General features: G+C 36.8%; 1 protein-coding gene across 1 annotated transcript in view; it reads left to right on the forward strand.

Moving 5' to 3' along the window:
* The window catches only part of itpr2 (inositol 1,4,5-trisphosphate receptor, type 2), an 89820-nt gene that overhangs the window by 62299 nt on the left and 15354 nt on the right, over positions 1–12167 (forward strand). Inside the window, exons 41-52 of the mRNA XM_084408564.1 lie at positions 34–278; positions 594–794; positions 973–1083; positions 1303–1398; positions 1517–1633; positions 6619–6729; positions 6930–7122; positions 7218–7343; positions 8221–8396; positions 9651–9815; positions 10656–10839; positions 11721–11795. Of these exons, the coding sequence (XP_084264690.1) occupies positions 34–278; positions 594–794; positions 973–1083; positions 1303–1398; positions 1517–1633; positions 6619–6729; positions 6930–7122; positions 7218–7343; positions 8221–8396; positions 9651–9815; positions 10656–10839; positions 11721–11795 (1800 nt within the window). The remainder of the gene's footprint in view (positions 1–33; positions 279–593; positions 795–972; positions 1084–1302; positions 1399–1516; positions 1634–6618; positions 6730–6929; positions 7123–7217; positions 7344–8220; positions 8397–9650; positions 9816–10655; positions 10840–11720; positions 11796–12167) is intronic.

Below are 12167 nucleotides of genomic sequence, written 5' to 3' on the forward strand. Positions count from 1 at the left end.
AATCAGAAGTTCGTTCTTTCTTCTCTTATGAAGTTCGAGACTCCTTACACCTCAGAGAAGAGATGCGGGGTCAGCTTAAAGATGCCTCCTCGGTCACCTCAAAGGCCTACAGCATCTTTCGCCGGGATCTGGACCCCGAGATGGAGCCGATGGGGTCGGGACAGGACGGGATGGAGGAGGTGGTGGAGGAGACTCAGATGAGCCAGGCCATCACAATCATGAAACCAATCCTTCGCTTCCTTCAGCTGCTCTGTGAGAATCATAACAGGCACTTGCAGGTGGGTGATACAAATCTTCTATAATTTTTATTCGTCCAATTTTTCTCAGCCTTAGTTTGTTTGACTGTAAACCATTCCAGTGTGCTTAGAAGTGAAAACCAGCAATGCTGCCTTTACAGTGTCAAAAATCATAGGGCTTTAAATTAGTGCTTTTCCATTGTGAGAACAAAAAAAAAATTTTGTTGTGCAGATAAACATCTCAAGGGACCCCTGACCTAGTTATGGACGAGTCTGTCTGAACTGAGATACTAATTACTGCCACTCAGGACTCGACTTGAGTTATTAATCAAAATCTTTCTGTTCTCTTGTATACAGAACTTTCTGCGAGATCAGAGCAACAAAACCAATTATAACCTGGTGTGTGAGACGTTGCAGTTTCTTGACTGTATCTGTGGCAGCACAACGGGAGGACTGGGGCTGCTGGGGCTCTACATTAATGAGAGGAACGTAGACCTGGTCATACAGACGCTTGAGACCATCACTGAGTACTGCCAGGGTCCTTGCCATGAAAACCAGGTATGGATTGAAACATCATCTTCATTGGATAATGGGGAGAAGTCCAAGTGTTAGATTTGGTACCAAAATGTATTTATTTCTAGCTTTATTAAAGATTCAAAAATAAGTCTTTTCTACATGTCTAAGACTTTATAAATAATAGTTTGGTATCTTAGATTGTGTATTTCCTCCTCCGCAGTCATGCATAGCAAGGCATGAGTCAAACGGCATTGACATCATCATCGCGCTCATTGTGAATCCAATTGATCCGTTGGGAAAGAACCGACTTGACCTTGTACTGGAGCTGAAGGTACTTGTTTGTTTGCAGTTAATCACGTAGTTTGAATAAGGAGGCAATTGATGTATAATACAATTTTACAGAGAGCAAATTGTTTTGAAGCATTGCAAATTTTTGATTTGGCATGTAAAAACATCTGCACTTTTAGCTCCAGGAGAAAAATGTGTGAATATTCTTAACTTCACAGTCATTTATTTTTAAAAGGCTCTTTTCTTTACAATTAACTATCAGAACAATGCATCTAAACTTCTCTTGGCCATCATGGAGAGTCGTCATGACAGCGAGAATGCGGAGAAGATCCTGTACAAGATGAGACCCAATGAACTGGTGAGCTAATCAGTTGTGCATGTGCATTCAATAAATATGCTTTAGATCATCTTTTATCGGCCAAAACATGTCTGTTCTGTGCTATAAATGCAGTAATGTTCTGATGTCACATCTACAGGTTGATGTGATGAAGGAGGCTTACGTTCAAGGAGAAGAGAGTGAGATTGATCAAGAGACATCAGATCAGATCAAACCTAAAGATGTTGGCCACAACATCTTCATCCTGGCCCATCAGGTAAGATTTAGATGTTTAATGTGAGCTACCAAGCAGGTCTGTGTTTACATCAGGGGTACTTACAGTAGAAAGACTTACATTTTGCTTTGTTAAACCTATGATAACTAATCAGGGTTAATAGCATTGATTGGTGCAGATTAAGGGTACTTGAGCATAATGAAAAGGTTGGGAAACGCTATCGAATGTGACACAATATAACATTTAGTGATAGAACACACTGCAATATCTTTTAAAATTACAAACCTACTGAAGATAACGGAGGATTAGATAGTGATATTGAAAGTTTGCAAGTAGTTCAAGATGCTTTTCAGAAAAATCAAAAAATCCCTCTGAAGAAGGGTTAAAGGGATAGTTCACTCAAAAATGTTTTCATTAATTACTCACCTTCATGTTGTTCCAATCCCGTAAGACTTTCGTTCATCTTTGGAACACAAAATGAGGATCTTTTTGATGAAATCTGAGAGCTTTCTGTCCCTCCATTGACAGCTACGCAACTACCACTTATATGTGAATAAAAGCCTAAATTCAATCTGTTCATCATATAAAGGGATCGAGTCACTTCAGAAAATGTGGGCTAAAATGTGGAGGGACAGAAAGCTCTCAGATTTCATTAAAAATACCTTAATTTGTGTCATTTTCGAGTAATTAATGACAGAGTTTTAATTTTTGGGTGAACTAACCCTTTAAGGCCTCTTGTGAGGAAATTCTCAATCAAGTTGTGCATTTCTCAGTTTCAATCTTCTCTTTCACTTCCACAGTCTCAGCCATCTGCCAGACAGTTTATATCTGTCTAACTGGCTGCTTTCATAATGACATAACTTCAGGTGTTCATCTATCTCTGTTTTTTCAAACACAAATCACATTACACAAACGATGAGAGAGAACTCTAGTACAAGTATGTATAGTTCTCTCACTGTTAGCTTTGCTGGAATAATATACACTCACCTAAAGGATTATTAGGAACACCTGTTCAATTTCTCATTAATGCAATTATCTAATCAACCAATCACATGGCAGTTGCTTCAATGCATTTAGGGGTGTGGTCCTGGTCAAGACAATCTCCTGAACTCCAAACTGAATGTCAGAATGGGAAAGAAAGGTGATTTAAGCAATTTTGAGCGTGGCATGGTTGTTGGTGCCAGACGGGCCGGTCTGAGTATTTCACAATCTGCTCAGTTACTGGGATTTTCACGCACAACCATTTCTAGGGTTTACAAAGAATGGTGTGAAAAGGGAAAAACATCCAGTATGCGGCAGTCCTGTGGGCGAAAATGCCTTGTTGATGCTAGAGGTCAGAGGAGAATGGGCCCACTGATTCAAGCTGATAGAAGAGCAACTTTGACTGAAATAACCACTCGTTACAACCGAGGTATGCAGCAAAGCATTTGTGAAGCCACAACACGCACAACCTTGAGGCGGATGGGCTACAACAGCAGAAGACCCCACCGGGTACCACTCATCTCCACTACAAATAGGAAAAAGGCTACAATTTGCACGAGCTCACCAAAATTGGACAGTTGAAGACTGGAAAAATGTTGCCTGGTCTGATGAGTCTCGATTTCTGTTGAGACATTCAGATGGTAGAGTCAGAATTTGGCGTAAACAGAATGAGAACATGGATCCATCATGCCTTGTTACCACTGTGCAGGCTGGTGGTGGTGGTGTAATGGTGTGGGGGATGTTTTCTTGGCACACTTTAGGCCCCTTAGTGCCAATTGGGCATCATTTAAATGCCACGGCCTACCTGCGCATTGTTTCTGACCATGTCCATCCCTTTATGACCACCATGTACCCATCCTCTGATGGCTACTTCCAGCAGGATAATGCACCATGTCACAAAGCTCGAATCATTTCAAATTGGTTTCTTGAACATGACAATGAGTTCACTGTACTAAAATGGCCCCCACAGTCACCAGATCTCAACCCAATAGAGCATTTTTGGGATGTGGTGGAACGGGAGCTTCATGCCCTGGATGTGCATCCCACAAATCTCCATCAACTGCAAGATGCTATCCTATCAATATGGGCCAACATTTCTAAAGAATGCTTTCAGCACCTTGTTGAATCAATGCCACGTAGAATTAAGGCAGTTCTGAAGGCGAAAGGGGGTCAAACACAGTATTAGTATGGTGTTCCTAATAATCCTTTAGGTGAGTGTATGTTATGGCAAACTCTTGCCATAGTTTTCAGTGATATTTTTGTTTAAAATTCAGGACTTTTACGCAGACCCTGTGGCTATTTTAGATGGACATTGGTTTGAGAAACACTGGCATATGGCTATATGATCTAGTTGGGGAGATTCTACTTCACTTGGACCATTTGCACAATGTTTGTCAGTCTCATTTCCCTGTGTAAATTATCACTATTAGAAAACAAGCAGGGCCTGAGGACATAATAGTCGAGCGGAGAAAGAAGGAGAGGGAGTCAAAGGAAAGGAATAATCCCTTATTTTCAAATTTCACAGACACTGAGAAAGAAATAAACAGAAATTACTTTAAAGGGGACCTAATATGCAACATTAACTTTTTTGTACACAACCATAATGGTGAAAATCCACCTACTCCTTTTTTTTATATTCCCTATAAATCATAAACAGTGTATTAAAATGAGTTGTTCGCATTTTCTACACATTGTGACGTAAAGACTGGTGGTCCCAAGACTGGTGACAGAATCTAACCTATTCGCTCCCCTAAGTGAGCTGGGGGGCGGATGGTTTGAAATGTCAGTTTTGGCCACAATTAAAAATGGAAATTTTTAAAAAGTTTATTCAACAAGGCAATTGTTTGAATTGATGTGAACTTATGTTCATGAGAGAACGCTCTGTAAACATTCTTTGATTGTCACAGAAATGTGTGTAAATTTACTTTGTTCCTCAGGAAGTTAAATTGAATAGTGATACTGTAAACGGTTTTGACAAAGAACATTCCCATGTCCTTTTTTCCCATTGTGGTTTCAATTTCTTTTTGTTTGCTCAGCATTGTTGGCGTGTTTTTTTTTGTTAGCTACAGTGCTGAAAAACAACTGCCAAATACAAGATCCTCCTGTGTTTACTGGGAACATGACAAAGTAAATGACATTATTTGCTGTCAGTTTAGCTCTCAATTGCGTGTCTTGCTCTCTTCCAGCTCTTATAAACCTATTCCTGATGTTACTGTAGCTTTGATCTGAAATGAAAAGAACACTGTAAACATTTTTGGCTTAGACCTCAGTGAGGAGACGAAGTGATTTCACCTTCTTAGCGTCTCAATGCGCACATCTTTTGTGTTCTTTCAGCGCGTACGAAAACAAGCATGTAAATCCCTCGCTCCTATTTACCGCGTTAAGGCCATTATGCGATGAAGGAAAGGAGGGTGTGGAATGATTGCTTGTTTGTCTCAAGGACTTGTCCTTGTTTGAGGTTACAGAGTGACCGTCTGCCTTTTTAGAAAGACTGGTTACTTCAATAGACTGAGCAGCCTTCTTTATGTATAAACTACCTTGTTTTTTAAGGAGATGGTTCTTTACTTAAATGAATTGCTTGGATCTTGCAGAGTGATATTGATCATTCGTTGCCCTTTGATCCCGTCATCTGTTGGAAATGATTTTCAGAGCGCTGTTTTTGATTAGGTTGTCTCTGCATGCTGTTGTCTCACTAAGGAATCTTGGCCACATCACTGTGGGTATTCAGTCATAAAGATGAACATCAGAGTTCTTCGGCTTGGGCTGATCTTAAAATGTTTTGATTTTGAAGTAATCCGGTTGATCAGTCCTGACCTCTTATGAATTGACTGAATTGACTAATGAATTGCAACCAGTGGTTGCATTGGCATTATGAAACTTCTAAATCGCTAATGTGATTTGCTGTCAGCCAAATCTCCAATGTGTCACTAATAGATTAATGGTGTTCCTGCAACTTCAAGCACTTTGTCTCAGAGGCTGACTTTTATTAAAACTAACAAATTGTAGCATTTTTTTCTCTTTTTTGTTTTTGCTATTTTTCAAATGTTTAGATTTTGTTGATGTACCATTGTCTCAGTCAGACTTTAAATTTTAAACTAAGAAAATCCATTATAAGTAATGAGTTATGAGTTATTACATCTAAATCTACATCTAAATAAAATAAACCATTTCAATATTTATTTTGTGAAAATTATATATATATATTTATATACAAAAATTAATAGCATATATATATATATATATATATATATATATATATATATATTTTTTTTTTTTTTTTTGTGTGTGTGTGTGTGTGTGTATATATATATACACGTGTTTTTTTTACACACATTATGACTCCCTCAGTTGTAGCATTATTTCCACCACATCAAACATTTTTTTTACAAACTTTTACGAAAAAAAGATAAATATCACTTGAAAACACTCTTCTTTTTTTTGATTGTCCATCATTTTCAATCATGTTGGAATTTTTATTTAGTTATGCAAAAAGTTTTTAAAAATATGCAAATTACAAAAAATTAAAAATTACAATTAGTTAAATTCAATTAGTTGCATAATAATTATTTAAAGGGCTAGTTCACCACAAAATGTTGTTATTCACAATATTTGGATGAATTTTGTTTTGTATGTTAGGTATCTTGCTACTGTTCTTGTCCATTTTGCTTTTACTTAATAATTGTGTATTGGCATACATAAAATTCTAGCTATGAAATTAAATTTAGCAAGACAAAAATGTGCTAGCAGTTTATTACAAAAATGTCATTTCCACATTCGTCATTTTCATTAAACAATGTTATAAAATGTAACGCATAATTTGATGTAAGGTGAAAATGAAACTGTGGTGGAATGTTCATGTTTTTAAGCAAAAATGACAGAATTCACCTGCACAGGATGTATGTCCACTGATGGACATTATTAGTAGACAAAAACTAATAACAAATTTAAACTTGTAAGACAAATTCCACATATTTGAAGAATCATCCTGATATGGAACTGTTGTTTCTGAATCTGTTGTGTTGACTGAAGTGTTGTTTTATGATCAGTTGGCACGCCACAATAAAAACCTCCAGCAGAATTTGAAACCTGGCCTAGACCCCAGCATCGAGGGAGAGACAGCGCTCAGATACTACGCCAACCACACAGCTCAGATAGAGGTACGACAATTTGAGAGTTTTAAGATAACTACTAAATTGAATGGCTTTTCTGTAACTTTATTATGACACATTTGATGACCTATTTACATATCGTTGCTTTTATCAGAAATTTAAGTCAAAGTGTATTATTTAAACATGATTTATTACTGATCTTCCCAAAAAAAAAAAAAAACGTTTTTTTTTTTTTTTTTTTTTTTTAGATTGTTCGTCATGATCGCACAATGGAGCAGATCGTGTTTCCTGTGCCCAACATCTGTGAGTACTTAACAGAAGAATCAAAAGTGCGAGTATTCACCACCACAGAGCGAGACGACCAGGGCAGCAAGGTCAACGACTTCTTCCAGCAGTTTGATGACCTCTACAATGAGATGAGGTGGCAGAAGAAAATAAGAAGTGGGTTGTTTTTACTTTGCTCAAATGTAACAATTTATCACAAGTTCGAGTCTGTGCCAGAGTTATTATACTGATGTATTGGTGTGTGTTTGCAGATAATGCACCACTTTTCTGGGTGTCAAAACATATATCTCTATGGGGTAGTATCTCCTTTAACTTGGCTGTGTTGATCAACTTGGCTGTGGCTCTTTTCTACCCATTTGGAGATGATGGAGATGAAGGTACGGCTTTGATTCTTGATATCTAAAAAGTTGCATAATTATGGCCCTATGATTTCCGTGGCACGAAACACAAACGGAATCTATTCATAAAAATGCAATTGACTGTATAACATGGAATGTTACTGAATTTAGCAAAAATTGGATAAATAAATCAAAAGTACACATCAAATCGTATATGGACTAGTGTCTGTGAATATTAAATTTAGATATGAATTTTGCATGTTCTGTGTGTCTCTGTGTGAATTAGCGGCACAGTTTAATCTGCTACACATACTCAAGTACACAACGTAGTGTTTTTGTGAAGTTTCATATAAACTTCTCTAGAGCTGCTCTGAGAGTCACTTAATCCAGCATTTCACCTTTTCATTTAATAAAAACTAAGCTCTTTAATACAAACTGCTAAAATAAAGTTTTGGTTTAACTTGAACAAATTATGACAGAATTATATATTGTACAGTAGAATGTACTTCTTAAAGTACTAATTACAATAATAATAATAATAAAAAGTTTTCAAAACATTATTTTAAAAGTATATCACTGTTTTTCATCCATGTTTTAAATGAAACCTCTTTAATTGCAAACCTCTGTTGTGCAGCACTTTGTTTGCAAAAAAGGTTACTTTGATTACCGCAGTTTTTGATAAAACATTTTTTTAAATGGAATTTCTGAAAAAATACAGCACATTTCAAATGGCATCCTTGTTGTTAAAATTTTAATAAATTATTAAAATTATCCTTTAAACCATTAAAATGGGATCCAGAAAAATTTAAATGGAAAACACTGAAATCAGTTTATTTTAATTTGTACAAATTCTAAGGGTCATTACGTCATAATGATATTGTTTTATCTTCATGCAATTCATTGTTTTGTCTGTTAGGTATCTTGCCTCCATTCTTGTCGGTATTGCTTTGGGTGGCAGTGGTCGTGAGCACCTTCACATTGTTTGTTCTTCCACGGCGTGGAGGTATCCTGGCGTTCCTGGTCACCGTCATCTTCCGCTCTATATACACGCTGGGCTTAGGACCCACACTGCTGCTTCTGGGGGCCGCCAACGTAAGGCAAATTCATTACAAACCATTCACGCTTCATTTAGCCCGTCAGCATTCAGCGTCCGTGAACTGATTAAGTGTCAAAGTGTTTTTTTCATTTATAAACCAACCGAACTTCTATTAAAATAGACCATCCACTAACACCTCATGTCCGCTGATTAATCGTTAATACCTATTAATTACAAAAAGCCGCTCGATATCTGGCTAAATATGAAAGATGTCAGCAGAGGATCTAGCGTTGCCATTTTGCATCAGTGTCAGTTACATGTATGATGACAGAAGCGGCTGATGTGCTTGATGTGCGTTCAGATAAAAAATGAGAGTGATTTCATGCCTCCCTCTCAGCCAAATGGAGCTCCAGCCTTCAAACTGCTGACACGTCCCTCTGTTGTGTCAGTCTGTTTGCGTCTGTTTAAGCTGGCGTCTCCTCAGCCATTATGGCACCACATGAAGGACCAACAGAGACATGTGCTGAAACAGATTCTAGAAGTCTGGGATACTACAGTAGATGCCACTCGCCACATCTTCCTAGTAGTCGCCACAAACCACGTTTATCCTCGCTGCAAGTGCAGACCGTATATATTTTCTTTACCTTGCTCATGGGTTTGAGTAAGTACTAGCTTTCTAAGTGACACATGAATTTGCTCTAAATTCAAGGCTTAAGGCCTGTTTACACCTAGTCACTTCATGCATGTTTACTGATCAGATTGACTGTAGCTTATAACAAGCTCACACGTTTATTAAAAAAAAAAATTGGGAGGAGTAAAATTTACATATGTGCCTCCCAATAGCCAGATGCATTTACACTTGTCCAGTTTCGTCTGGAATGAGTCTCATACCACCTCCTGAAGTGGTGTGAGTGATCGAATATATATATATATATATATATATATATATATCCATCTCGAAAGCGTTTCAGAGGGCATTAACAACTGGTCTCCTCACGATTGGATAGCTATCTGATCAGGAAAAATTTAAACGCATGACCACTGACCAGGTATAAACAGGCCCGTATTTACTTACTTCGAAGATAACAACAAAGGATATGGAAATATTTTCCTATCATTTAAAAGATATTTAATTAAAAGCCTATTTTTCCCCAACTATGCATGATTTATATGGTTTAGGTGCATTATATTATTTGCATTTATCGTTTTCTTTGCCATGTGTGAAAGGTGTTTGTATTGAAGGATGTTTTAATGTGATTGTAAGGATCTATTGCTGTCGGGTAGCATTATCTTCTAATGTCTTCTCACAGCTGCTGAATAAAATCGTGTTCCTGGTTAGTTTTGTGGGAAACCAGGGCACGTTCACACGAGGGTACAAAGCAGTTATCATGGACATCTTCTTCCTTCTGCACGTCGGTTACGTCATCGTGTGCATGCTGGGTCTGTTCGTGCATGAGTTCTTCTACAGTATCCTGGTACGATTTCACACTTTTTGCAATATAATTTTTTTTAATAAATGAAATTATTGATTTAATTCTGTTTTGTTTTTTGTATTGTTTTTAAAGTGGGGTCCAGGGATGCTTCCTTTGAGAGAAAAAAATCTCAATGTATTTTTATGGCTGTCAAAGTTGTTAGCTTAGGATATTAATTAAATAGATAATACAATCATTTAACACATTACTATTACAGTCTAAAAACTGGCCAGAAATTATGAGATTGGTTACAATTAATTTTATTCTATTGACAGTGCTAGTTTTAACAGTAAGAAATAAAAAACAAATGTTTTTGTATACACAGATTTTATTGAATGTTTATAAAGGTTCACTAAGGCTGCATTTATTTGATCAAAAATACAGTACAATCAGTAATATTGTGAAATATTACAATTTGAAATAAACGTTTTCTTTTTTAAATATATTTTAAAATGTAAATTATTCCTATGATGGCAAAGCAAATGGTCAGTATCATTACTCCAGTCTTTAGTGTCACATGATCCTTCAGAAATCATTTTAATATGCTAATTTGGTGCTAATGAAATTATTATCATTATTAACAGTTGTGCTGTTTAATATTTTTGTGGAAACCGTGATACCTTTTTTTTTCCAGGATTCTTTGATGAATAGAAAGTTCAAAAGAACAGCGTTTTAAATAATAAATGAGTTTACATTGCTCTAAAATATTGTCAATTTTAATTCATTTAATGCAAATGTAATAATTTATTTTGACTTCAGAACAATGATAATTTAAAATAATTAAAATTATTTATTTTTGAAACATGTTTTTATAATATTCCTCTTTCTTTCCTTCTTCTCTAGTTGTTTGATCTTGTGCGTAGAGAGGAAACGCTCCTAAACGTGATGAGGAGTGTGACAAAGAACGGCCGCTCCATCTTCCTCACAGCTGTTCTGGCTATCATCCTTGTCTACCTCTTTTCCATTGTGGCCTTCCTCTTCTTTAAAGATGACTTCCTTATGGAAATAGACCGCCTCCCTTCTTTAAGTAAGCATGAAGTGTACATGATGTCCCTGTCACGCTCTTTGCTGTAATGGCCTCCTATCTTTCCAGCTGCACATTGCATAGAACTTGTGGTTTTGGTCTTTCGTTTCATATTTCCCAAATGTTCAGTATGGATGAAGTCATTATCATGTGCTAATGTGCAACCCTGCGTATCGTATATGTAAATGACTTGGTATGAATGGCAGTAAAATGTCTCTTTTAGTGAGAGTAGCACATCTGCGATGAATTCAGTATGTACATGTGGATGCGTGACGGTGAAGATATTCCGTGTATGTGTGTTTATATGAACACATGGCCATGTAGCGTTGTTGAGATAGGAGAGGACCTGCTAGCACATGGCACCTGTTGCATAACCCAGCAGTGGCCACACTCCCTTATATAATCACTTCCTCTGTGCACTGCAGCACTGCACAAGCACTGGGGACAGGAAAGGGACACGCATACACTGGAACACAACAAACATGATTTAATGAAGCTTTTCTATTGTGAAAAAAACGAGTGCTGTCAAATCGATTTAATCGCATCTAACATAAAAGTTTTTGTTTACATAATAAGTGTGTGTGTGTGTGTGTGTGTGTGTGTGTGTGTGTGTGTGTGTGTGTGTGTGTGTGTGTGTGTGTGTGTGTGTGTGTGTGTATGTATGTCTGTGTGTGTGTACATGTCTGTGTATATATACATATACACTCATATATACTGTATATATGTATAAATAATAAAATATGCACACACACACGCACATATATTATGTAAACAAAAACTTTAATGTTAGATGTGATTTAATCGATCACAAACGCATGCTATGAATGCAGATTTGAATGTTTTTACCAAAAAAAACCTCAATATTTGTTTGGTTTGTTTTTTAGAGAGGTCAAATGTGAAGGAGTCTATGAGCTGTGTGAGTGAGTCCTGTTCCAACTCCGCCTTTAGTTCTCACCATGGTAAGTCTGTATTTTCTCACATGGTAAGTCACCTCTGTATTTGTTTTTACAGTGGCAACGCCCCTGAAAGACTTTCTGGACAGTCAGGCCACACTTAATGTATGAACGTCCTTGAAATAGACAGCAAAATGTCAAACCAAGTGGCATTTAGTTCAAGAAATGGCGCATGAGCACAGTTTTCTGGCAAAGCATTGCACAAATAGAAGCTTTTAAATGATAACACAATAATACTGTGAGAAATGAAAATGTATTTGGACACTTTATGTTTTTTAGATGTTCTGAGAAATATTTTTGCAGATGCCACTTGGTCTGGTGTATTTTTTGGCTAATGTAATGACATTCATGCATTTTTAAAAGTGATTTAGGTGTTAC

The sequence above is a fragment of the Rutilus rutilus genome, assembly GCF_951802725.1.
Source record: "Rutilus rutilus genome assembly, chromosome: 5".
Taxonomy (NCBI): Eukaryota; Metazoa; Chordata; class Actinopteri; order Cypriniformes; family Leuciscidae; genus Rutilus; species Rutilus rutilus.